The sequence below is a fragment of the Brachyistius frenatus genome, unplaced genomic scaffold, assembly GCF_029030835.1.
Source record: "Brachyistius frenatus isolate BFR_SWC_R1_liver_20210118 unplaced genomic scaffold, ASM2903083v1 Contig_9, whole genome shotgun sequence".
In the NCBI taxonomy this organism is placed as follows: domain Eukaryota; kingdom Metazoa; phylum Chordata; class Actinopteri; family Embiotocidae; genus Brachyistius; species Brachyistius frenatus.
In genome coordinates this window covers 6,294,606-6,316,836 of record NW_027210608.1, presented here as the reverse complement: position 1 = coordinate 6,316,836, position 22,231 = coordinate 6,294,606, and the positions used below count along the sequence as shown (strand labels likewise).

Genomic DNA, 22,231 nt, shown 5'->3' with positions numbered 1-22,231 from the left:
TCATTTACCCCATCCTTAGATTACATTAGAGTTGAACTGAGCCGCGTCAAATGCTAAAATACATCAGTGGTTGCTCTGCTATCTTTGTCTGAACACAAGTGCGCTGCAGTAATTGGCGAGGATCATTTGGGTCAAATTGACTCCGAAAAAGCTGAGGTTCTGGGTTGCAGTTGCTCTTATCACCAGCAGGAGGCGAGCGGGAGCCACACACACACACACACACACACACACACAGCGGGATCTGCATCCCCCGTTTCCTCTGACCACCACCCCTACCCGCACAGCGACACACACGTTTCCAAAACATCCTATCTCTCTCCCATGTGACGGAGAGAGAGGGAGAGGGAGAGAAAGGGTGAGGAAAGTGATTTAGCTGGAGGGCCAGACAATTAGTGGCTGTTGGAGGAACGCATGACACACATCTCCCGAGCTGAGAGAGGAGAGCAAGACTGACAGAGGGGGAGGGGGGGCGGACTCGCGCGCTCGAGAGGAGCGAGCAGAGGGAGGGACACGGCTTTTATTTGAATGCTTAATCACCACCGAGGCAGGGGAATCAGTGAATTGACGTGGATTATCACGCGAGACTCCACCTGCAATGTTTTCATCTCACGGCGTCCGTCTTCATTTTGTACCTGTCAACATGAAATTCGAGCCTCAATTCGCAAAATGTCACACAAGGACAAAGGAAAGCAACTGGCAAAATGTACCTGTCCTCAGTTGCCCTGTCTTTTTTTTTTTTTTTTTTTTTTTTTTAATTTTACATTCCTTTTCACAGCTGTAAAGTTCAGCCACATGCATTTCACCACGATGATGGTGTTTAATACACGGAAGCACATCTATGACAAAAATCTACGAGGCCAAATGAGCGATCGCGTTTGACGACATTTCCACTGAGAGGCCTAATTAGATGATGCGTGAGCGTCTCTGTGTGTGTGTGTGTGTGTGTGTGTGTGTGTGTGTGTGTGTGTGTGTGTGTGTGTGTGTGTGTGTGTGTGTGTGTGTGATACAGATGGGAATGGCCTGCTGGAGACTGGAGGTTGGCTCGCATCATGAATGTGTTTGACAGAGAAGAGAGATGAAAGTGCGCTCCTCGTGCCCCTCAGGCATACCCGCAAACCCGTGTGCGAAAAGAGAAGCGCGCGCACGCGCACGCCACTTGCACGGCCCATGACGAAAAATGTAAGCAATACCCGTGTAGCCTCCAGCAACGTTGCTCCTGAATGGACTTATGTGTTGCTCACGGTCCGTTAACATTTTTGCATCGCTCTAATGTTCCCACCGTCGGAATGGAGCCTGTAGTTTTTTTTTTTTTTGCAGTAGAGTGATACAGTTATCTGGCCAATAAGAATAAGGCTACACAGTCACACACACTTTTTCACCATCACTCCCTCTTCCCTCCCTTTATTTTTGCTTCCATTACACTCAAGGCATCTCTCGTGAGCCCGAGTTTGTGTGTGTGTGTGTGTGTGTGTGTGTGTGTGTGTGTGTGTGTGTGTGTGTGTGTGTGTGTGTGTGTGAGAGAATGTGAGCGCTCACACATAAAACCACTAAACACACACACACACACACACACACACACACACACACACACACACACACACACACACACACACACACACACACACACACACACAGAGCGACAGAGAGAGCGAAAGAGAGAAAGAGTTTTGTATAAGGGAGGGACGGGAGGGCTGGAGAATTCCAGCCGGGGAGCAGAGCCTCAGTCTGGGCAGCCAGGAGCAGCAACAGCGCTGTCTGCCTCCCCATCAGCGCCACCCCGTCTGCATTTTTGGACTAGACACCCCGTGCTGCGAAACTGTCTACGAGCAGGGGTGTGTGCATGTGTGTATGTGTGTGTGTGTGTGTGTGTGTGTGCGCGCGTGTGTGTGTGAGACGGTCGTGGAGCAAATAAAACCCAGCACCTTGCGGCGTTAAAAGGCAGTGTATTCGCTCCCCCACAGGGCGAAACAGTGCGGGGCACCGTCGGTGGCATGGAGGAGAGGTGTGTGCGCGCGTTTCTTCGCGGAGGCAGGGATGTGGGATGTGGTGTCTGACGGTCGCGGAGAGAGGCTGTGAGCTCTGGTATTAGCAGGCAGCTGCGCACCGAGCCACTCTCTCCCCGCCCTCCCTCCCCTTCCCAGCACCGCTGCTCTCCTAGCACCGACCATTCGCTGAAACCGGGGAATCGGCTCCACACGGCTCGCTGTGCTCACTACCGCTGGCGTCCTGCACGGGGATTTGACACGACCAGGTATGTGCAGCGGCGCAAGCCCATTTGGGCGCCGGATGCGTGTTTGCATGGCGTGGGGATATTGACTGCCTGACTTCATTCTGTATCTTGTTGCTTCCCTCCCATCCCTCTGTGGCCCTGTCAGTGGATTAATGAAACGTTAGTTGAGAAGGATGCGGATAGATGGCATCATCTGTCGATGTAGCGGAGGTGAAGAAGACAAAAAAAAAAAGCAAGGTGTTGATGCTATTTAATCATTTTGTTGTTTATTCTGAAACCCCTAATCTGACACCAACACTGTCGAGTCCACAAATGTCCCATTGCTCTCATTCTCACCTTTCCCCATGTTGTTATGCATTACGCACAACACGAACGCATGTGAGCAATGCTGTTGTTTCACACTGAGCAAATGCGGTGAGACTGCTTCTCGTCATGCCGGCCAAAGAAATGGTAATATTTTGATTTATGTGGGGAGACAATCTGTTGTGATGTTGGCTGGTTTCCTAGGGCTGCAGGCAGATATTTCACTGTTGGGAAATAGACTACACAGGTTAGGAGGCAGAATGGAGCTGAGGATGGGTGTGAGGGCAAGACGATCCGAGGATGCACACACCCGCTCACGCTCAGCCCAACCACTACTGTATTTCGCTCTTTCTCTCGGAGCGGCAAATGCATGCTTCAAAGCAACCATGCACGGAAGCATGCATGGTGCACATGTGTGCGCATGCACGGCTGCACAAGCGGACGCACGGGCATGCACACACCCACATGTAACACTAATCCACACTCGGCCATAATCCATAATCATGTGTTCTGAAGACATGACGTAACACATGAGCATCTCATCTGCATGCATCCGTTTCTGAGGGTTTGCACACAAATATTCCTCAGTCTCACCCAAAAGGATGAGGCAGTGAACAGCACATCACAGCATGTGGTATAGCCTAATTGCTTCCAGCATAATCACCTCAAATGGGCATATTTCATCAGGAGAAATAAGCAGTTGTACTATTGTGAGAAATAGGTTAGCATGCCTCCAACTGACACTCATTTTCATTAAAGGAGAGTGGCCGAGATTGTACAAGCGGTGAGAAATGGAGTGTTTTAGAGTGCTCTGCTAATCAGATGCATTAGTAAAAAAACGGTGGAAATAAGTGTGTGTGTGTGTGGGGGGGGGGGTCGTAAGGCAGGGCCTCAGAGCATAGGGAGTGGGTGTGGCTGAGGTGCTCCCCGTTTCTCTGGAGGTTTCTCTGGAGGTTTCTCTAGTCTGACTCATAAATGGGAGGGACTGTTCTTCAGAACCACAGGAATTCCCAGATTTTGTTTTGTCACAGTGCCCGCCCATCTCTGACCAAGCAAGTTGTTTAATATGTTATTTTGAGGAAGCCATCTCTGCCGGAACAGTTGGAGGTTCAGTGCCTTGCTCAAAGCCTCGGAACCTCAGAAATATAAATGCTGGAACAAGCAGCTCAAACATCATATATGTTCATGTGCATTTCACAGCCGTTGAACATATGACATGCTTAAAAGTGTCATATTTAAAACACAATGATGTTAATCACATGATGTAATAGTACAATAATAGCCTTATTTTATAAAGCACAGGTGTGTGCGTGTGTGCCCATATGTTACTCACATAAATTAATTGTGACTCCACCTTTTGTAAAAAACCAACAGCTACTTTCCACTTATCTCTACACAGCTGCTTCAGAATGGGATCTATTACACTGAATCTGCTTATATTAATGAAGATGAACAAGTACCCCGATACTGTAGATCTAGATAACATCTCAGCCTCACGTGCTCGTCATGATGGCTCTTTATAGATGGTACAGTATCATTTGCGGCCCATTTGTCTACAGAGTCGGCTCACAGAGGCAAGTATTTGCACATTCTCTGGTCAAGTTGGTAAAACACATGAGTAGGATAAGGTGATCTAGTTATCTGTCATCCTTTTCTCCTCATTCTTGCATCATTACACTCTAATAGGATGATACAGGCGATACCTGGTGGGCATTAGCAAGTCATTTGCGCAACTCCAGCTCTGGAAGAGGGTGAATGCTTCATTTATCAAACCTTAACATGCAGATGTCAGGATGTTGGCTCTGTTCGGTGAAAGGCAGCTCCCTAATTGGTGATCAACACTCATTAAACACTAGTACTCTTTCAGTGTGATTTGTCCAGACAGAGTGCAACCACAATGCAGCACAGGGCTTCTTGTAAGTGATGTTCCAGTGTCTGCTACAGTAAACAGCGACACATCCACGACACCAGCAGCCATGATTATGGCATCACAGATGCATTTAAGTAATTGATTGAAATTACCCAGAATTCAGTGGTAGGTGTCTGTTGTGTAGACTGTTGTGTAATTACAGTAAAGATGAAGCTTAAAGCATGTGTAGGGCAAACATAGTTTAGAAAATGCACTATTACAAATGCACTATTACAAATTCCAGGATTTCCAGCAAGATTTAATTTTTAGAAACAATGAACAGAACCTCAAAAACAGTGAACAGAATCTGTGCTTGTTACTAAATGATCTATGAACTTGGAATTGAAATTTTTCAGAGATGGAGGCGTATTTGTTCGTTCACGAGTCCCCAAAATGACACAAATCTCATATTTACTAAATGTGGACATTTTTTTTTTTTTACTGTGTTGGGTTCAAGATTCCAAGAAATAATTCAATTACATTTTTTATTGTGAGAGAGAGAAAAAAAAAAGTAACAACTTGAGTTATCAGCCTACGCCATGTACACTTTCAGCATATTCCTCACTAATAGAGTAAAATATCTGCAGCTGAGAATTTGCAGCACATTTCTGTTCCTCTGCCTGTAGTTAGACAGCATCTCCTGTTAGGTGTGTACCACCTGCATGTCTGCAGCCTCTGCAAAGGGCAACACCAGTTTGTTTGATGAGAAGCCGCTGCACCGCTGACCCATTGGGCGGGGAAAGAACTGCTTCCGCTCAACAGCCACGACACATAAAACCAGCTCTTCCTGCTTCAGGGCCATGACCTGTACTGGTGCCTTTCAAAGGCCCAAACCAACATGTCAAGCAACACATAACATCTAAGGAGAAACAGAGTTTGATGCCAATGTTGATATTTGTGAAGTTTTTGCTCTTTAGCGATGAAACATTGGCAGTTGTTATGATCATCCACCATATTCATTTAACTCCATCGCAACAAATTGATTTAATTTTTAGACTCTGCTGTTCTGTCACTCAAATTTCTATCTTATTCATAATCTATGTCTTTCTATTTTACTTTATTTTGCTCATTTTAATTCACTGCATTCCACTCATAATTTCCATCTTCTATTTATTTCATGCCCACATTTCATTCTGCTCATTATATTGTGTTACTCCAGTGTGTAGATAGTAGATATATTTATGTATTATAACAGTCCTTCGTGGTATGTCTTCCTGCATGCTGTTAATTTCAGATTTGGCTTATTATAAGTAAAGACTTGTTTTTCAATGATAATTAAATGGTGCCGCATGTGACGGCATAACATTATTTCCCCATTTTAGTTAATTTTAATGACTAATCCTGCTGAAACAATGTAAAGTCACAGCATGTCTCAATCTGTAAAGCACTGAACCTGACAAACTATTGCGTTAATTAAACCACTGATGATATGCCAGCATGCACATGGGATTTGTCTTCCCTTAAACAAGGTGCTTTCCCCCCCCCCCTCGCCTTCCTCTGTTGAACACCATCCATCACATTTAAAGGTGTAATATGTAACTTTCCTGCACTAAAATGTCTAAAAATGCAGAGACCTATGTTATGTATTTTGCAGAGTTGTGCACTTACATCATCCCAAATGTTTCCAGCAATTTTCAAACCCAGAGAACACCATCATTTTAATCAAGGTAGCGGTCTGTTGCATTAGGTAATCTGTCAGTTGCATCATATCCACTTTACTCTGTCTACTTGCTATAAGTTCCAGGGAAACACTTTCCCCGGCTGCTCTTCAGCAGCCTGGTGATAGAGTTATACCATGGGTCGGCTTGCACTGACTACTGGCAGTCGACTAACTACAGCAGCTAATTATTGGGTTTTTATGGTGCGCATCCATGCCTCTAATTCACTGAGCCTCACCTCTAACACTGCAAATACATTTCTTTAGAGTAAATGTACTACTATGACTGAGGGAGGCAGAGGAATAGCTCAACATAGCAGCAGGGGAGTGAGAAACCATCGCTAAATGCTAATGGTGGTTGTTTTAAAATGAAGATAACAACTCCCATGATCCAATGCTCCTTCACAACATCATCAAACGCCATCTTTTCTTATTGTTTTGACTGAGAGGTGCCTAGCAGCAGGAATTACATACTGTGCATTTAACTGAACTGCAATCAGTGACGAGGCATCTTGTTTTTTTAATTCATTCTTAAGGCCACTAAACAGACAGATAGTCCAGCCATACATGGTGTTTTTTAAAAAAAAGAAAAAGAAGTAAATAATCCACCTGTTTTTATGTGCATATTTAGATGTAAAATTGACCCTTTGAATAAAATCATCTCAATGTGCTCTCTTCTTCTGCAGTGGTTTAATGGCACCCAATTATTTTGTATTAGCCCCCAACTCCTAATATTCATATACCAGTAGTAAATAGAAACCTACATTCATTCACAGTTTCTTTTTAAAATCTTCTGAAATTTTCTTCATAAAATTTGGACCAAACTTGATTGACACAATTTGACTGTGGGTTGTGCTGTGGCTCCTCTCAGATTTATCAAGCGGATTCAAGTTTGAAATTCAGATGAGTGCTGGTGGTGAAAGTATAGTTTAAGCAATCTCAGGACATATTTAAACATTATCTACCGCGATTTATTTATGCGGGGACAGTTTTGGGTCACGACCCATCAGCTGCAAAAGGCTGCTCTTGGCTTTACGCCAGTCTGTGAGAGCTGAGTCATGAAACTCCTCATACCATAAAATGCACTGTATTCCTTCTTCACCTCATCATGTCATTTCATTTGTGCACCTTTTCCCCCCCTTGTTTTCCCACTTTAAAATCATACTGACCTGTGATCTCGGGACAGTTTTGAATTTTAAATGTACAATGCAATTAAGTTTAAAGTAAAGTATTATTTACTATTGTTAATAAGCTGCAGCTCACCTATTAAGATTGATACTCTCTGGAGCTGGAGTTGTACTGAACAGTGGATAAACATATATGCTGGCAACCATGACTTAAGCTCTATTTGCCAATGCCTGGTCGTCCTTTCGAGGCCAGCAATAAAAGCTAACCGTGATGCTGTGTTTCACAGCTCATTTGAAGTGAGCATGTCTCTGTGGTCATGAGACTGCAGACACATCAAGCTCTAAACCTCTAAACCTCTAAACCCCCAGCTGTCAGATCCCCATGCACTGCAAACACCCCTCTTTTGACTCAGTTGACCAGTTCTACTCTACAGAAAACACACACCTTTCAGAGCCACCCCGGGCTGTTGGAGGTTAAACACTATGCAGCATGATTTATTCTCTGGTCTCTTTTCTATGAGCCTAAGATGGCTACTTTGCTTTCTTTGTAACTTTATAGTCGACTCAGGTGCTGAACCATTCCAATTACACTAATTGGGACATAAAATGCATGACAACGTAAGTCATTAACTTCATCAATTTAATTATTGAAAAATTGACACCATCCTAATTAGATTTGATACGTGGGAAACAATAAGACAGTCTTGTCTTGGAATCAGATTTGGAGAATTTGTGTGATGAAAATGAAAACGAAAAACAAAGATGAAAAATTGCTTGGAGCTTTTCATCAAACGAGATATTTATTTGAATTCACTTTTTAAGTATGATCATAGTTTAGTTTGGTGCTGCCTCTGTTCCATAGACACTCTGACAGGAGTATTGTAGCACTGAAGCAATTCGAATAATTGGTTGTAGAAGCTGGATCCATCAATGTAGCCAGTGGGTCTATTGACCTTGACTGACACGGACAGATGTACAGTACATGATTGTACACACTGCCATGTTCCTCTCTTTGTTTTTTCCTTTCTCTCTCTCTGCCAGGACCTCTTGCAGACAGTTGAATATCTTTCCACGTGGATGCAGTTTAAGACAATTGTTAATAATGCGTTAAATCAAATTATTGTCCTTAGTTTCAGTGTTTAAATAATTTGTCAGTAATTTTGTGTAAAGGTGGGAGAGCCTTTGATGTGCAAATTGAAGATATGACAGATTGTCCACTCTCCTGGTAAATGCAATGTAACATCTCAATATCTGCTGTGTACTTGTAATATGAAAATATGTGACCAAATTGTAAAATAATTTTTTTTGTCTTACAGAGAGATGCTCCTTTTCTGGAGGAAGGAAACTGGATTTAAAAGTTTTAGTAAGTCTCGACGCGGACTGTGGTTTTAGTGACTGTGAGCTGGGCTCTCACTGTCAAGCACAGGTTGACTGTGTTCAGCTCACCAACGTTGTATTCCCAGCCAACTTCTCCTTTCACTAGATGATAAAAACAGTGCACAGGATTGCCATCCATGGTTTCTGCTCTAATCAAGACTATATCATCTTACATTGAAAAGTTTTGCAAAGGAATGTTTACAAAGAAATTGGCAAACCCAATAAAGAAGAAAGAGAGAAGCGAAAATAAAGAGCCCAAATTGACCACTGATTTGCAAGTACACAATCTAACAATCTCTACCACACTGAAGACTACAGTTAAAAAGATTTCCAAATGCTCTTCGGCACGTAACATATCGCTTGAAGAAGACGACGGAAAGACCGACTGCTCATCCTTGTCACCCACTTTCAGTTATCGTGTCGCTATAGCGAATGGACTCCCGAAAAACTCTCTTTTTTTGAATAACAATGAAAGTTTTTTTCCTGAGGATCTTTCGATTGATAGTAGTTACTCTGACTCCTTGAGTGAGACAAAACCTGTCCGGAGACTGGATGAGCATAAATCACACACTATGCCAGTGAGACGAAACAGGAAGAGCCTCATCAGTTTGGCTCCCTCTGATGGCAGTTCGGAGGGTGAGCGAGTGGAACGTTCCAGTCTACACACACTCCGGCTGGGTGCTCTACGCAAGTTAAGAAAATGGAAAAAGAGCCAGGAGTGTGTCTCCTCGGACTCCGAGGTGAGCAATTGGAGGAAAACCCTGGGTATCCGGAGCAAATCCTTGGACCGTGCTGGACGCCAGCAAAAGAGCTCAACTCTGGAGCCTGGCTCCTCCTCCACAGGTTGCATCAGTCAGACCCAGGATGTAATGGAAATGATCTTCAAGGAGCTTCAGGGGATCAGCCAGATAGAGACAGAACTTTCTGAGCTTCGTGGCCATGTGAACGCCCTAAAAAGCTCTATTGATGAGATCTCTAGCAGTGTGGAAGTAGTTCAGAGTGAGATTGAACAGCTTCGCTCAGGATTTGTCCAGTCTAGAAGGGAAACACGTGATATCCATGACTACATAAAACAAATTAGCCACCAGGCCAATAATTCAACTTTGCGGTTCCTCAATGTTCCTGAAGAAAAATTAGAGAAAACAGAGAATCTAATATATAAAATACTAAAAGATAAACTGGGTTTCATTGATGCCCATAAAACAATTAAAATTGAGCTTGCTCATAGGTTAGGGCAACAAAGAGAATGTTCTAATGCAAAACCCCGCCCTATTATTGTTATTTTTGCAACAACCCAAGAAAGGGATATAGTCTTGAAAAAATGCTACAAACTTAAAGGAACAGGCATCACAGTGTGTACTGATAGCTTAACTCATGATGGAAAAGAGAGAAAAGACAAAGCAATGTCTTCCTCACAAACCTATGAAAGCATGGATATCAAGGTCTCAGGAAAGGATAAAGTAGTGGAGAGCGATGACTGGGACTCGATGGACAGTGATAAAGAATTGGATGAATTAAGCAGAAATAAATATGCAATGGTCATTTCAAAGCCTGTTCACAAGAGCAAATCAGAGAAGAGGAGGTCCCATGACCATAGCCGGTCTGGAGATGAAGCAGGTTACTCAGGCACAGTTCACTATGCTGATGATTCTTACTATGACCCAGACAAGCATGGAAAGGCTTATTATTCTGATTTGACCCCCGGTTGGCTTTCCCAGAGTGACTATTCCACCCCAAAACTCAGCCGCTCAGAGTCTGACTGCTCAAAACTTTGCCAGTCATACTCGGAAGACTTTTCAGAGAGTCAGTACTTTACACGGCCAAATGGCTGCTCCCTGCTGTCCTCCTCAGATCAGGAGCTGTGGCAAAGAAAACAAGAAGACATGGCCTCCTCCTGGTATGCTAGCCCCAGTCATGCCCTTGGCCATGATAATCAAACCTATGAACACAATGAGGTTGAGACTACAGAAACTGTTGACAGTGGGGTCAGCAATGGACTTGTCTGCATATCTGGGGATCGAAGCCACTACAGTGGCTCGCAGGTCTCTCTGCAAGGTGATCTGTCCCCCTGGAAAGACTGGCATCATCTGGAGCAGGGTGCTGACTCTGGCTTGGAAGCCTCCATAGAGGTTAGCAGTCCCTTTGACCCTTCAACCATCCCTGGTTTTCCTGAGAACATCACTAAATGTCAGGAGGTTGATTTACAGTTTGAAGGAGATGAGGAGTTCATGATGCTTGACAGAGAATCTTCTCTACCACCTATAACTACTCACATTATTCCTCCATCCACAGAACGGGAGTCTGTCATCAAGACATCTACCCGACAGGCTAAAGAGGGATGTAAGGGTATCACAAAGGAAAACACAAAAGTGTCATCTAAAGATACCCCTAAAGCTGCTAAAGTGACACATAAACAAACTAAATTGGCCCCTAAAGAAGACACCACCAAAATATTGCCAAAGGAAAGTCCCAAGGTATCTGCGAAGGTTCCACCTAAAGTGTCCTCTAAAGCAGCTCCTAAAGAGGCACCTAAAGAAATTTTGCAGCTAAAATCAGCAGCTAAAGAATCCCCTCAAGCCCTCCCCAAAGACAGTCCTAAACCAACACCTAAAGATACCACAAAGGCAACAATTAAAGAAGTATCTAAAGTGACACCTAAGGTAAGCTCTAGTGAGGCTACCAAAGTAACTTCTAAAGTGACCCCAAAAGACAGCCCAATAATGACTCCTAAACAAAGTCCAAAAGAGTCACCTAAAGAGAGCCCTAAAGTAACCCCGATTGACACCCCTGTTTTGACCCCTGTCTCGACCCCTAAAGAGTCCCCTAAAGAATCTCCTAAAGTCATTGCTAAAGAACCCCCACAAGTTGCACCTAAAGAAAGTCCAAAAGTCATTGCTAAAGAGGTTACCAAAGAAGCTTCTAAACTACCCCCAAAAGACGTCCCAAAAGAGGTGCCTAGTGTAGCACCTAAGGAAACCACTAAATTACCTCTGAAAGAAGTTGCTAAGATTCCACCTAAAGAGGCCCCAAAGGTAGCCCCGAAAGAGAGTCCTAATGTGACCCCCAAAGAGACCCCTAAAGCTGCCACAGTAGAAGCCCCGAAAGAAGCGCCGAAAGTAGCCTCTAAAGATGGCCCTAAAGAAGCCCCCAAAGTGGTCCCTATAGAAAAATTCCCTGAACTGGATGTTAACCACAGCTTTCACCAGTCCCACAGTAAATCCTCAACCATGTACCGCAGTCAGAGTGAGATTCGAACTGAGAAGGTTGAGGAGGTTCCAAAGTCTTGGAGCAGCAGACTCAGCATAGATCTCAGTGAAAAGTCCTTCGGTTTTGGATTTGGATCTACTCTGCAAAGAGCTAAGTCAGCTCTGGAGGTTGTTTGGAAGACTGGACCTCAGAATCCCCCTCCTCCTCCTGAGGAGCCGACCAACTCCTCTTCATCATTTATGGGACGTTTCCGCACCATGTCCACTTCCAGTGCAAGTAACTCCACTACTCCAGTAGACTCAGATGTCTCATCGGAGCCCGTCTTCTACAAGACAGAGGAAGAGAAAACAGGTGCGGGCTCTGGGGAACAACTAGTGGACAATGAGACCCACTATGTTGAAGTGATGGAGCAGGTATTAGCTAACTTGGAAAACAGAACTAATGCTAATGAGACAGAAGAGACAGAGGAGCCTGTGCAGGAGTGTGAGACTTCTCAGGACTATGATGTGTCTGATGACATTGAGGCCTCTCAAGACATTGATGCCTCTCAGGATTTTGAGGGCTCTCAAGATTTTGAAGCTCCACATGACTATGAGGCGAGTAAAGAGGCACATGTTCTGGAGTATGATTGCAGTTTGGATGAGCAGTATGATGAAGAATACATTGAGGATTATGGAACCCATCTCACCGAGGACACTGCAGAATATGACGCAATGGTAGAGTATGTTGATGTAGAAGAACCGGATGAGACTGAGGACAATGATGTGACAGAGGAGATGGAAGAGGGCGATGAGTTAGAGGGGGTAGAGGAGATAGCAGAGGAGGCTGTTGAGGTATCTGAAAAAGTGGAAGAACAGCAGGACCATGAAAACAAAAATGTTCCAGAGGAAAAGCCAGTGGAGGTCCTGCCCAAGAAGCGCGTTCGACCCACATTCAAGGAGGCAGCTCTGAGGGCCTATAGGAAGCAGATGGCGGAACTAGAGCAGCAGATCCTGGCTGGGGGTATGACTCTTCTTATTGTTCAGCTTTTGTACTATTTTACAAGGATGTTGATTGTTAATACATGACAAGTAATACATGTGTTTCTTCATATCATATTTTATTGGAAGTATAATGACTGCCCATTGAAACAAAGCACCTGGGGCTTTATTAACTATATGAGGTTTTATAGTCTTAGCATCAACTATAAATTTTGAATACCTTCCATGACTTTATAAAGTAGCCAACACCTCACAGTGTTTGCTCTTTGAGATTTGTCAGAACTGAAACAAACAAAAAGCAAACATGGACATCAGGGCAAGGGTAATGTACAGTATATGAAATGGTACAACAGTCAACTCTTCATCATCACATGTTGGAGCTTTCTTGAAGACAGCCACAAAGATACTCTCCAGTGCTACCAACTTTAGACATTATAAGGAACATTGACAAAGAAATCTAATATAATAGTTGTAAATAAACAACAAGAAACAAAGAAAATGTTGTGGTCAATTATGCTAAACAGATAGTATGATTCGGAAAAAGGGGAGTAATGTACAATATAGACATTTTTTTAGTTAATGAATCAAAACCTACAAACCCAGTATGATTTATTAATCCTAAACATCCAGTAGGTCTTTGACACCAGTGGAAGTCTGACCTTAATGTTTAAAATTATGTATTCAGTTTTGATAGAGACAAACCAAGGACCTGAAACTTGGTGCTTCAATATTATTGGATTTACTGGAACCCCAGACTTTGATCCAGTTGGAGGATGTCTTTGAACTGGTCATTTATTTAGAGTTAAAAACAAAAAAACAAAAACTGGAGACGGAATCTCTGTGATGGTGGATGGCAGTGTTACTGGTGGCATGGCCTTTGTATTATGACACAGTACTCCTGCAGCAGACAGTGGCTTAAAATTGTCAAACATGTTTTTATGGAGGTTTATCGTTTATCATCAGTAATAGACCTTAAAAGTGTCAGTAGAGCTGGCCTCCAAAACTATACCATCAATTCCTCCCAATGAATAAAAACATGACTACAGTCTGCTATTGAATGCCATTGTTGTGGCAAACAGTTAAAGCAATGTTGAACATGAAGTCTGTATATATTGACTTATATATTGACTTATCACAGAGAATATTCTGTACTTATGTTTGCGCTACAGTATTTGAAATTAGAGGCATTTTATTCACCATATAGCTGAGGATTGTACCAATTCTCCCATCAGTCTTTTTGTGTCAAACTTATGCCTCACTGCACCAGTTGCCTTGAGTCAAAAGGCCGTATAGCTGATGGGTCAAGGCCTACTTAAAAATGAGATTGATTCATTGATGGAGCAGTTTTCCACCTGGAATGAAAAAAAGACACGAGGGAAATTCCACTCTTACTTAAACTCAAAAAGCTCTTGACCTACATATGAAGCTGCAACTGTGATACTCACGCTGAGGTAGGTTAGTTCAGGAAATACAGGCTACACCTGAACACTGGCTCTGTGATAGATCTGTGCCCAAACGTCAGCATTCACCAAACATTCTGCAGAGAATACATTTATCACTCAAAAATAAATAATAATAATATAAAAACTTATCTGGAAGTTCTTCATTCTCTGTCATATGACTAGAAGTGAACATGCCTTCTTTAAGACCAACAAAACAGAACTAATATGTTACATAGAAATGACACCACAGTATATGTGACCAATATGTGAATTATATCTGTGTCCTACATATACCACATATTATCATTTAAGTTATTGCATTTAATTAAGTTTAAATGTGGCACAAACGTTTTAACAGATATATACTTGAGTAACTCATCAATATCAACATATTGGAAATGTATAGACTGAAGGGATGATTTTCAGTCCAGCTGATAATTAATTTTTGAGGCTTACCCGGGTATTGATTTTTGAGAGTTAAACAAAAATCTAATATAGGCCTAAATTATTATTATTATTTTTATTTTAGTATCACATTTACAGTAACAAACAAGCATGGTTATTACAAAAGTGTGACAGCTACATACTCAGCAGGACATTTTAGATTCAAAAAACAAACTTGTCAGTGCTCTGTCGTGGATGATTTATAAACTGGTGACATAAATCTACAATCCACGTTTGACATTTTTGCACTGCAATTTCCTGCTCTTTATTGGCTGTGACAGTGGCAGGCTTAGTCTCACACATTGCTTTTTCTGAGCTACCAGGCAAGAAGAATTAAGAGTTGATTTGAGTGACTGACTCATTGACTGATTGAGTCACTCCTCATTGTTAAATCGCGTATGTGTGAGGTGAGGCATGCAGCACACTCCGGGCATAGTGTATGACCTCAAATGAAAATGTGTGACCAATTCTCCTCACTGTTCAGTGCCTTTTTGGATCTTTGTTCATCTTTTGATGAGTCAGTTAGCGGTCTCATTCTTTAGTGTTTCTGTAGTGTTGATTCTGTTTCGTTTCCTGATTTTGTGAACAGTATTAGCCGGGATATTAAAGACTGTAGTTCAATTTCCCAATTAACAGTGCAAACTAGAAGGGCAGTCAGAGAGAAAGACCTCTGCTTAGGTTGATAGTCCATATACTATGATATCCACACCTGCAACCGTAACCACTCTCTATGTCTGGATATGTTTGCAATTGTGGAAATATTAAAATTCTGCCACTTTTTGTTCTCCCCTATGAAACTGTCCGTGTGCTCCATAATGACTGCTTTCTGTATTACGTGTAAGCAGTACATGAGAACTACTGTTACCTTCAATGTGGATTGTGATGTGTTGTATTTCTAGAATGGCCAATGTTTTAGGACTACTGAACTTTACTAACATTTTAAGATGAATGGCATTTAATAATCTAAATGCCCTTTCTTGCAATGTTAATATATATATATATATATATTATGTTATAATTATAATAATTTTTTGTAGATCTGAAACATGATTCAGATTCGCTCCAAAATTTAACAGGTTCTTCATTGATCCAAGCTACACCCTTCCACCACATTTCCAGTAGCCGGTAGATTTTCGCTAATCCAGCCGACAAACAGACAAACAAATAAACAAACAAACAAACAAAAAAACAAACCAACAAACCACGCTGAAAACATAACCTCCTTGTTTGAACTGGATGGAACAGGCTGAGATGAGAAAAAAAAATGTAAGGACAGGAGTAACCAAAAAAAAAGGAACATTTATGTTTGTTTACAATAAAAACAAAATGTCATATAAAATGGTCAAGTTGTTTTCAATTAGTTTGTATATAAGTTTATATTGAAGGTAAGATCACTGTTAATATGGGAACAATCCATTGCTAGCTATTTTATGCAATAGTAATGTAGACCTCTGACAACAAAACATTATCATAAAAAGTCTTCACACTTGTTTGCGTTCTTTTTGGTTTTCAATTCATTTTTTATGAACTCAATAGAATATTGTAACACAAATAAAATAATTGGGTTGCTGTTTACGCTGTCATCCAAAGAACTCTCAAATGCGTTTAACACATAAAATATGGTCAGTGCTACTTCACATTGAAGAACTCTGAACATCTGCTATGTTTTAAGCAATCCTTCAATATAGCATTATCCCCAACTACCTGACACTTAATGCATTTTGTTTTACAAGTTGATGAAAATAAATTTTTAGAGACAATGGGCGCAATTTGTTTGAAATTCATTACAGTACGGATGGAAAAACAGCCATAGATGCATGCACACTCTATACTCCCCCTCATTAGCTTCATGCCTTCATCTCCTGTAGCTGATGTGTGCTCATCACGCTCGTGCTCTGAAGTGTGCTGGCTGGTCTGTGTGGGAGCTGTGTAGGGAGTCTCAGCAGTGCTGCCACTCATGCCAGGCTTGTCTTCAACTGGCTACAGCAGCGTCTGTATTCAGATGCTAATTCACACTCCCAAGGGCATTTTGTAACCAGGTCAGCTTTGCTTGGAATATTTATAGAGGTCTGCTGCTGGTGAAGTTTGCTGCTTGCTCCTGGGGGAGCAAAGGAGGTAGACCCTCTTTATGCTTAGTGCACCATTTCTCAAGAAAGTGTGGATATGAAAAATGCAGCTACAGGGAATGAAAAGTCTCTGTTGTTGTTTTAGGTGGTACCATCCAATTCAAGGCATTGACTGATTCAGTAATATTGTTTGGAGAAAAACAGGGGAAGCCTCTTCTCCACAGTTTACACACGCTCACAACTGAGAAGCTCTGGGTTTCAGATTAAACGCTTAAATCACTGTACTAGCTCTGTGATTGCAGTGTTGCCCCATTAACATCATGCTTATGAGGGTTGATAACCCATTTTACCGTCAATGCTCTATTACTGGTTCATGCCTTTAGGGATTCTATTTTTGCGCTGTAATATTGAGGTAAATAAACCCTCTGACATCAGTCCGCCACAGCCTCGAACACTTAGTCATAGTTGGAAAATAACAGGAGCTGAGGGGAACACTGAGTGCTAATATTTCACATGTACTGTAGTTGTATGTGTTTTCCTCTATAGTAGGAAATGGTCTGGTCATGTGGTGTTGTTTGAGTCACCGGAGGGTCAAGCATTGATCAAATTGGTTGTATAGCTGACGGGTTGGGGCGTATACCACATGGGTGCAACTGCCGTCAGCAGCAAGTCTCTGGTTTGGTTCCAGGCTGGATGGACCTCACCTCATGTCATCGCCCTGCTCTTGTTCCCTACATTTCCTGTTTGCGTAGAGTGCGCTGTCTGAATAAAGACAAAAGTACAAAATAATAATAATCTTAAAAATAGAAATAAAGAGTTAGTTGGCTCAGGCACCCAGGCCATCTCACTGAGCAACCATATTTGATCAAAGCATGCAGGTTGCAACCTCCCACTCCACGCATTGCTCTTTTCTCTCATGTTTTATCACAGATTTATTTTCTCCATAAAGCAGTAAGATTATTAAAGATGCAGCTTTTACTGAGCTGCTGACAACATGAAATGTTTTCGTTTCACTGCCATTTGTACTAGAGCGTGTTGTAAAACATGAAAGAAAGTATCCGGGTTGTATATCCCAACAACAGCCTCGGGAATGTGAAGCTATGTCAAGCCGTGTTGCATGTTTGGACTGGAGCACCATTTGTGTTTAACATGCTTTTGCCAGAACCCTTTGGCTAAAAATGTAAAAGAAATGAAATCGTAATGTGAAGCAACGGTATTTAGACAAGTACGATAGACATAGATCCACATGACTTGGCAACCCAAGACTGTATTACAGACTCGGACCCACTAACTCCATTCACATACTGGACAATGTAAATGATCTCATTTTTGGACAAAGTGCCTCCGCTTTGTGTGATTTTAAAAGTCCTAAATCCTTATAAGCTCATAAACAGTTTTGCAGTGAAAGATCTTCTAATTCACAAGCTGGCAAACTGTAAGAGAACAGTCATACTGGCATTAGGTGGTACTCCTATTTTTGGCTGAATTATCAAACAAAACAAAACACAAATCTTTTAAAATCATTCAGCTGTGTGATTATTTCATTAAGTCCTCGGCTGTGGGTTTAGCCAGTTGTATTATTAACAACAAAAAAAGCTTCACTATAATCTTGGGCTTTGATTTTTTTTTTAAAGTGGGTTCTTCTACTTGCAGTGGGCAGATATGTTCAGTATTGGGTTATGTCGAGTAGAAAATGGACAGAGACATGATTTTACTGGTTAGTCCTGCAGCATGTGCATGAAAAGAAGATATTTAACTTACTCTGTGGCAGTTCTTAATTCTGGTCCACTGACCTACCAGGGCGATGTTTTGCAAAATCACGACACAAAATCAAAACACAGACTCCAACTCGCCAACAAAAAGGCAGCAGGATCCTATAAACATTCAACACTGAGTGACGTCAGCTTTACATTCCCAATGAATGCCCATGATTATATACAAATAATTATACATAAATAGATAATAAATAAAAACAATATAAATGGAGCATGCTATAATTGTCTGTCATGTCATTAAAATAAAGTCAATGAATTCACAAAGACACAAATTAATGTAACTAATGTCAAGCTAAAGCCCTTATTTACAGCAGACATTTTGCTTTTAAAAGCACAGGTGTAACTAATCACATTAATGATGACTGTGTTCAGTTTAGCTTCAGTCCTGTGAGTAAGCCGCGACAATGAGCCAGCGGATACAATGTTGTGTCCCTAGATCTAAAATGGACCTAAATATGATTCAACAATTCAAAACGTAATGAATCAAAGCTGTGCTTTTGCTTGTCTTACCTAAATGGAAATAAAAAATAGTTTTAAGCAGTCTGAACACACCCAGGTGAGTCTAGCTAGCACAAAACAGCTTTTCTACTCTAAATTTTCTGGGCTGTTTAATATCCTGCGCAGTAGAGCGTTGAGCAGAAGGTGGTAAGTAATGAAAGCTGAACATAAATATCATGAAAGTTGAACTCATCAAATTTTGATTCACTTACACTGTTTCATTTAAATGTAGCTTCGTTCTGAACATATTTTGAAGTTAGTTGCGAGTCGTGAGCGGTATGCTGGCCTAACTGAAGTTGTTAAAATACTTTATGTCGTTAAAAAGATTTACGTGTTGTGTTAAACTGCAGGTATTAAGTTTGTCACGAGTGCACTTGATTTTCTTCAGTTGGAATGGAACGTTTGTGTAAAGGTGTAAAGGAGTTGGTATAATGCCTCGAGCCCATCAGCACGTCTCAACTTTCATAGGTCAGTGACTCCACTTATGCCCAGTGATGGTCTCCTCTGCCGCTCTGCAGAATAGACTTTGCGTAGGATGTGCCAAACCTCTGCTAGAATTACAAATCAAGTTGTGTTGGTTCTGCCAATTAAAACAATTACACTGAAAATACAAGCAAAATCTGAATCTGAGACTAAAGCTTGTATTAATGAATACAAACTCAGGTTGCAAGCCGATAGTGAAAAGACAGTAAGTGATATGAGCAATGTGGATATACTGAAATAAGAAATGTGAAACCTTTAAGGTCAGCATGATAAAACAATAATGAAGGCAAGATGGCCAAACATATTTAAGGAATAAAGTATGGTATATTAAAAAAAGCAAAATGAATATGGCCATAGATGTTATCCCATTAGTTCTTAGTGTCAGATTTATTCAATACTCCACACCACAAAACTTTATCAAGCTTTAAGGCTGCAGCTTTTAAGAGCACATCAAACAACCACATACACATGGGATTTGTTGATTCGCTGATTTTTTTTTTTTAAAATTTTTCTGACACTCACACGGCAACCCTGAACTTCAAAGTAAGGATAGAGGTTTTGAGAGACTGTCACAAACTCTGCTCCTCTTTATTATCTTGATTTCCTTTGTTTTTCATGAGCTGCCTGGAAACACCCTTGCGCTCTATCAGTGTTGGACTGTGATCATGACATACCTTGTCACTGTGCTGGAAGCTGAAAAAAAAAAAAATCACTGACAACGAGGGTCTCGTGGAAAACAGTTATCACTTTGATTTTTGTGCTGGTATCCAGGGCTTCTTGTGTACATGCATCGACACACTGGTGTGTCTCTGTAAATGTGTCTGAACAACAACACATGTTCCTGGGTGTGTTGGGGCATTGGTCAGTCCGTGTAGTATTATCAGCCACATGTAAGCCTTTCTGCTCCAGAGAGCCCTGTTCAATGTGCGGCGTGCTCATGTGTGTCTGCATTGCAACGCTGGATTTACTGCCAATCTTGCTATCGTAACACTTTGCCCTCGACTCACACGCACAGAGGTTTCCTACCAATCAATTACATTTTTGTTCCACAGATTTAAGGCACCTGTGAAATGAGGTTTATATCAGCAGCCTATAGCCTATCTTTGTGAACTGGCTTTATCTTGTGCAGCTGCAGACTTGCTAGTAGAGGATATGTCTCTATCTTGTAGAGCTGTGCTGAAAGTAGCTTAGCTGATCGCTGTCCATGGTACCAACTTCCAGCTTAGCTCCTCTATATGTGCAGTTTCTCTGCATGTGCTCAGCTTTTGGTGTCACCTTACTCAGTATATATTACCACACCAATACTGTTTCTGTACAAACATTTTACGCTATCGAATTATTTGTTGACTACAATCCATTTCCTTTTTTTTTTTTAACCACTCATTGTGAAAAGATGTCCACTTGTGGTGAACACTAAAAGCACTATAAAGCACTCTGGATAAAAGCATCAACCAAATACTCTGTATTGTGTTCTCAATCAGTGTGCAGGTCAAAAAATATTGTTACTTTAATAGTTATTAATTAATTATATATTTTACGTTTCAACATGTGTTAAAATTCAAGTAAACAGACAACAAAGTGGAACATGTCCTGGTCATATTAAAGAGCGATGCTGTCTGATCTTGTCCCGTACGACGTGTCAGCGAATGCAGTCACTGCACGTCAACAACGAAGGAGTCTGTTTTAATCAGAGATGTATTTTGATCTTTCTCTTGTGAACAACTGTTTCCTGTTTGTCCCACATTAGATCACGATTATGCTGTCCTTAATCTCCCATGGATCAATAGCACAGTAATTACACCTCTGCAGTCATGCTTGTCTAAAGGGCTTGCCCTGTTGCAGTTTGTCTCTAAAATGCAACACGATATGAACCGCTTATGCTTACCTAATGTCCCATATCTCTATAGCCGTGAGCATTAACTCAGGTGAAGTTGTCGGTCAGATGCATCATTTAGTTTTAATGTATGCTGCATTTGTTTGAAAATATTCGATGTGTGTGGAATGATCTTCACATTGCAACCTTTAGCTGAGCTCCCTCTGTTTACAGCGTTTCTACTTACCGCCTTTACTGTTTACAGTATTCCTCTGCTCATTGCCATTCGCCCTGAGGTGCATGTTGACTCTGTCTTTCTTTCTGCATAAAATGTTTGGCAAAACAGAATTATGTAACAGTAATAGTAGATTAGTGTCCTCAGAAAGTGCGTGTATTTTTTTAGTGTCTCGTCTAACTCTTCACCCTCTTTGTCATTTTCTCCTTTCAGACACCAGTGCTTTGGATACTCAGGTTTTAAGCCACTGTTTATCATCAGCAAATCTGACACTTGTGATTCCCGCGCATGTGCATGTGTGTTTTGGTGTGATTGCCTGTTTGTGTCACATCCACCTGCGTGGATCTGGTCTGGGCGTGTTTGTGTTACTGTGGGTAAATTAAGGGGATATCTGTAGGTATGAAGGAGAATGCAGCATGTTCCTTTGAGCCATCTTGCTGTTACGTTGTGCTGGTTATCCCTTTATTCATCTTTTTTTCAGAAAATGATTCGTGTTTCAAATTGGATATTTGGTCAGTGGGGAGGGAGTGTTACACAATAGGCAAATCTGGCCTGAAGCAGCAAGAGCGGAAAAACTCTGTCTTGAGCCCACAAATTACATTGATGTGGAATAATTTGGTCTTTTGCCTGTGGTATTTCCCTCCCTTCTCCCAGTGCCGTGCTCCTCCTCTCCTATCATTCATCT

General features: G+C 41.6%; 1 protein-coding gene across 3 annotated transcripts in view; it reads left to right on the top strand.

The window, feature by feature from the left end:
* Positions 1–1,709: 1,709 nt before the first annotated feature.
* The window catches only part of LOC138616290 (protein unc-13 homolog C), a 106,943-nt gene continuing 86,421 nt past the window's right edge, over positions 1,710–22,231 (top strand). For 2 of the 3 annotated variants that reach the window (XM_069690499.1, XM_069690497.1), the window contains exons 1-3: positions 1,710–2,251; positions 8,543–12,812; positions 21,760–21,782. In XM_069690499.1, coding sequence (XP_069546600.1) covers positions 8,741–12,812; positions 21,760–21,782 — 4,095 coding nt within the window. In that variant the 5' untranslated portion in view covers positions 1,710–2,251; positions 8,543–8,740. Of the gene's footprint in view, positions 2,252–8,542; positions 12,813–21,759; positions 21,783–22,231 lie in introns of those variants that run through there. The other variant, XM_069690500.1, reaches the window with a different exon arrangement.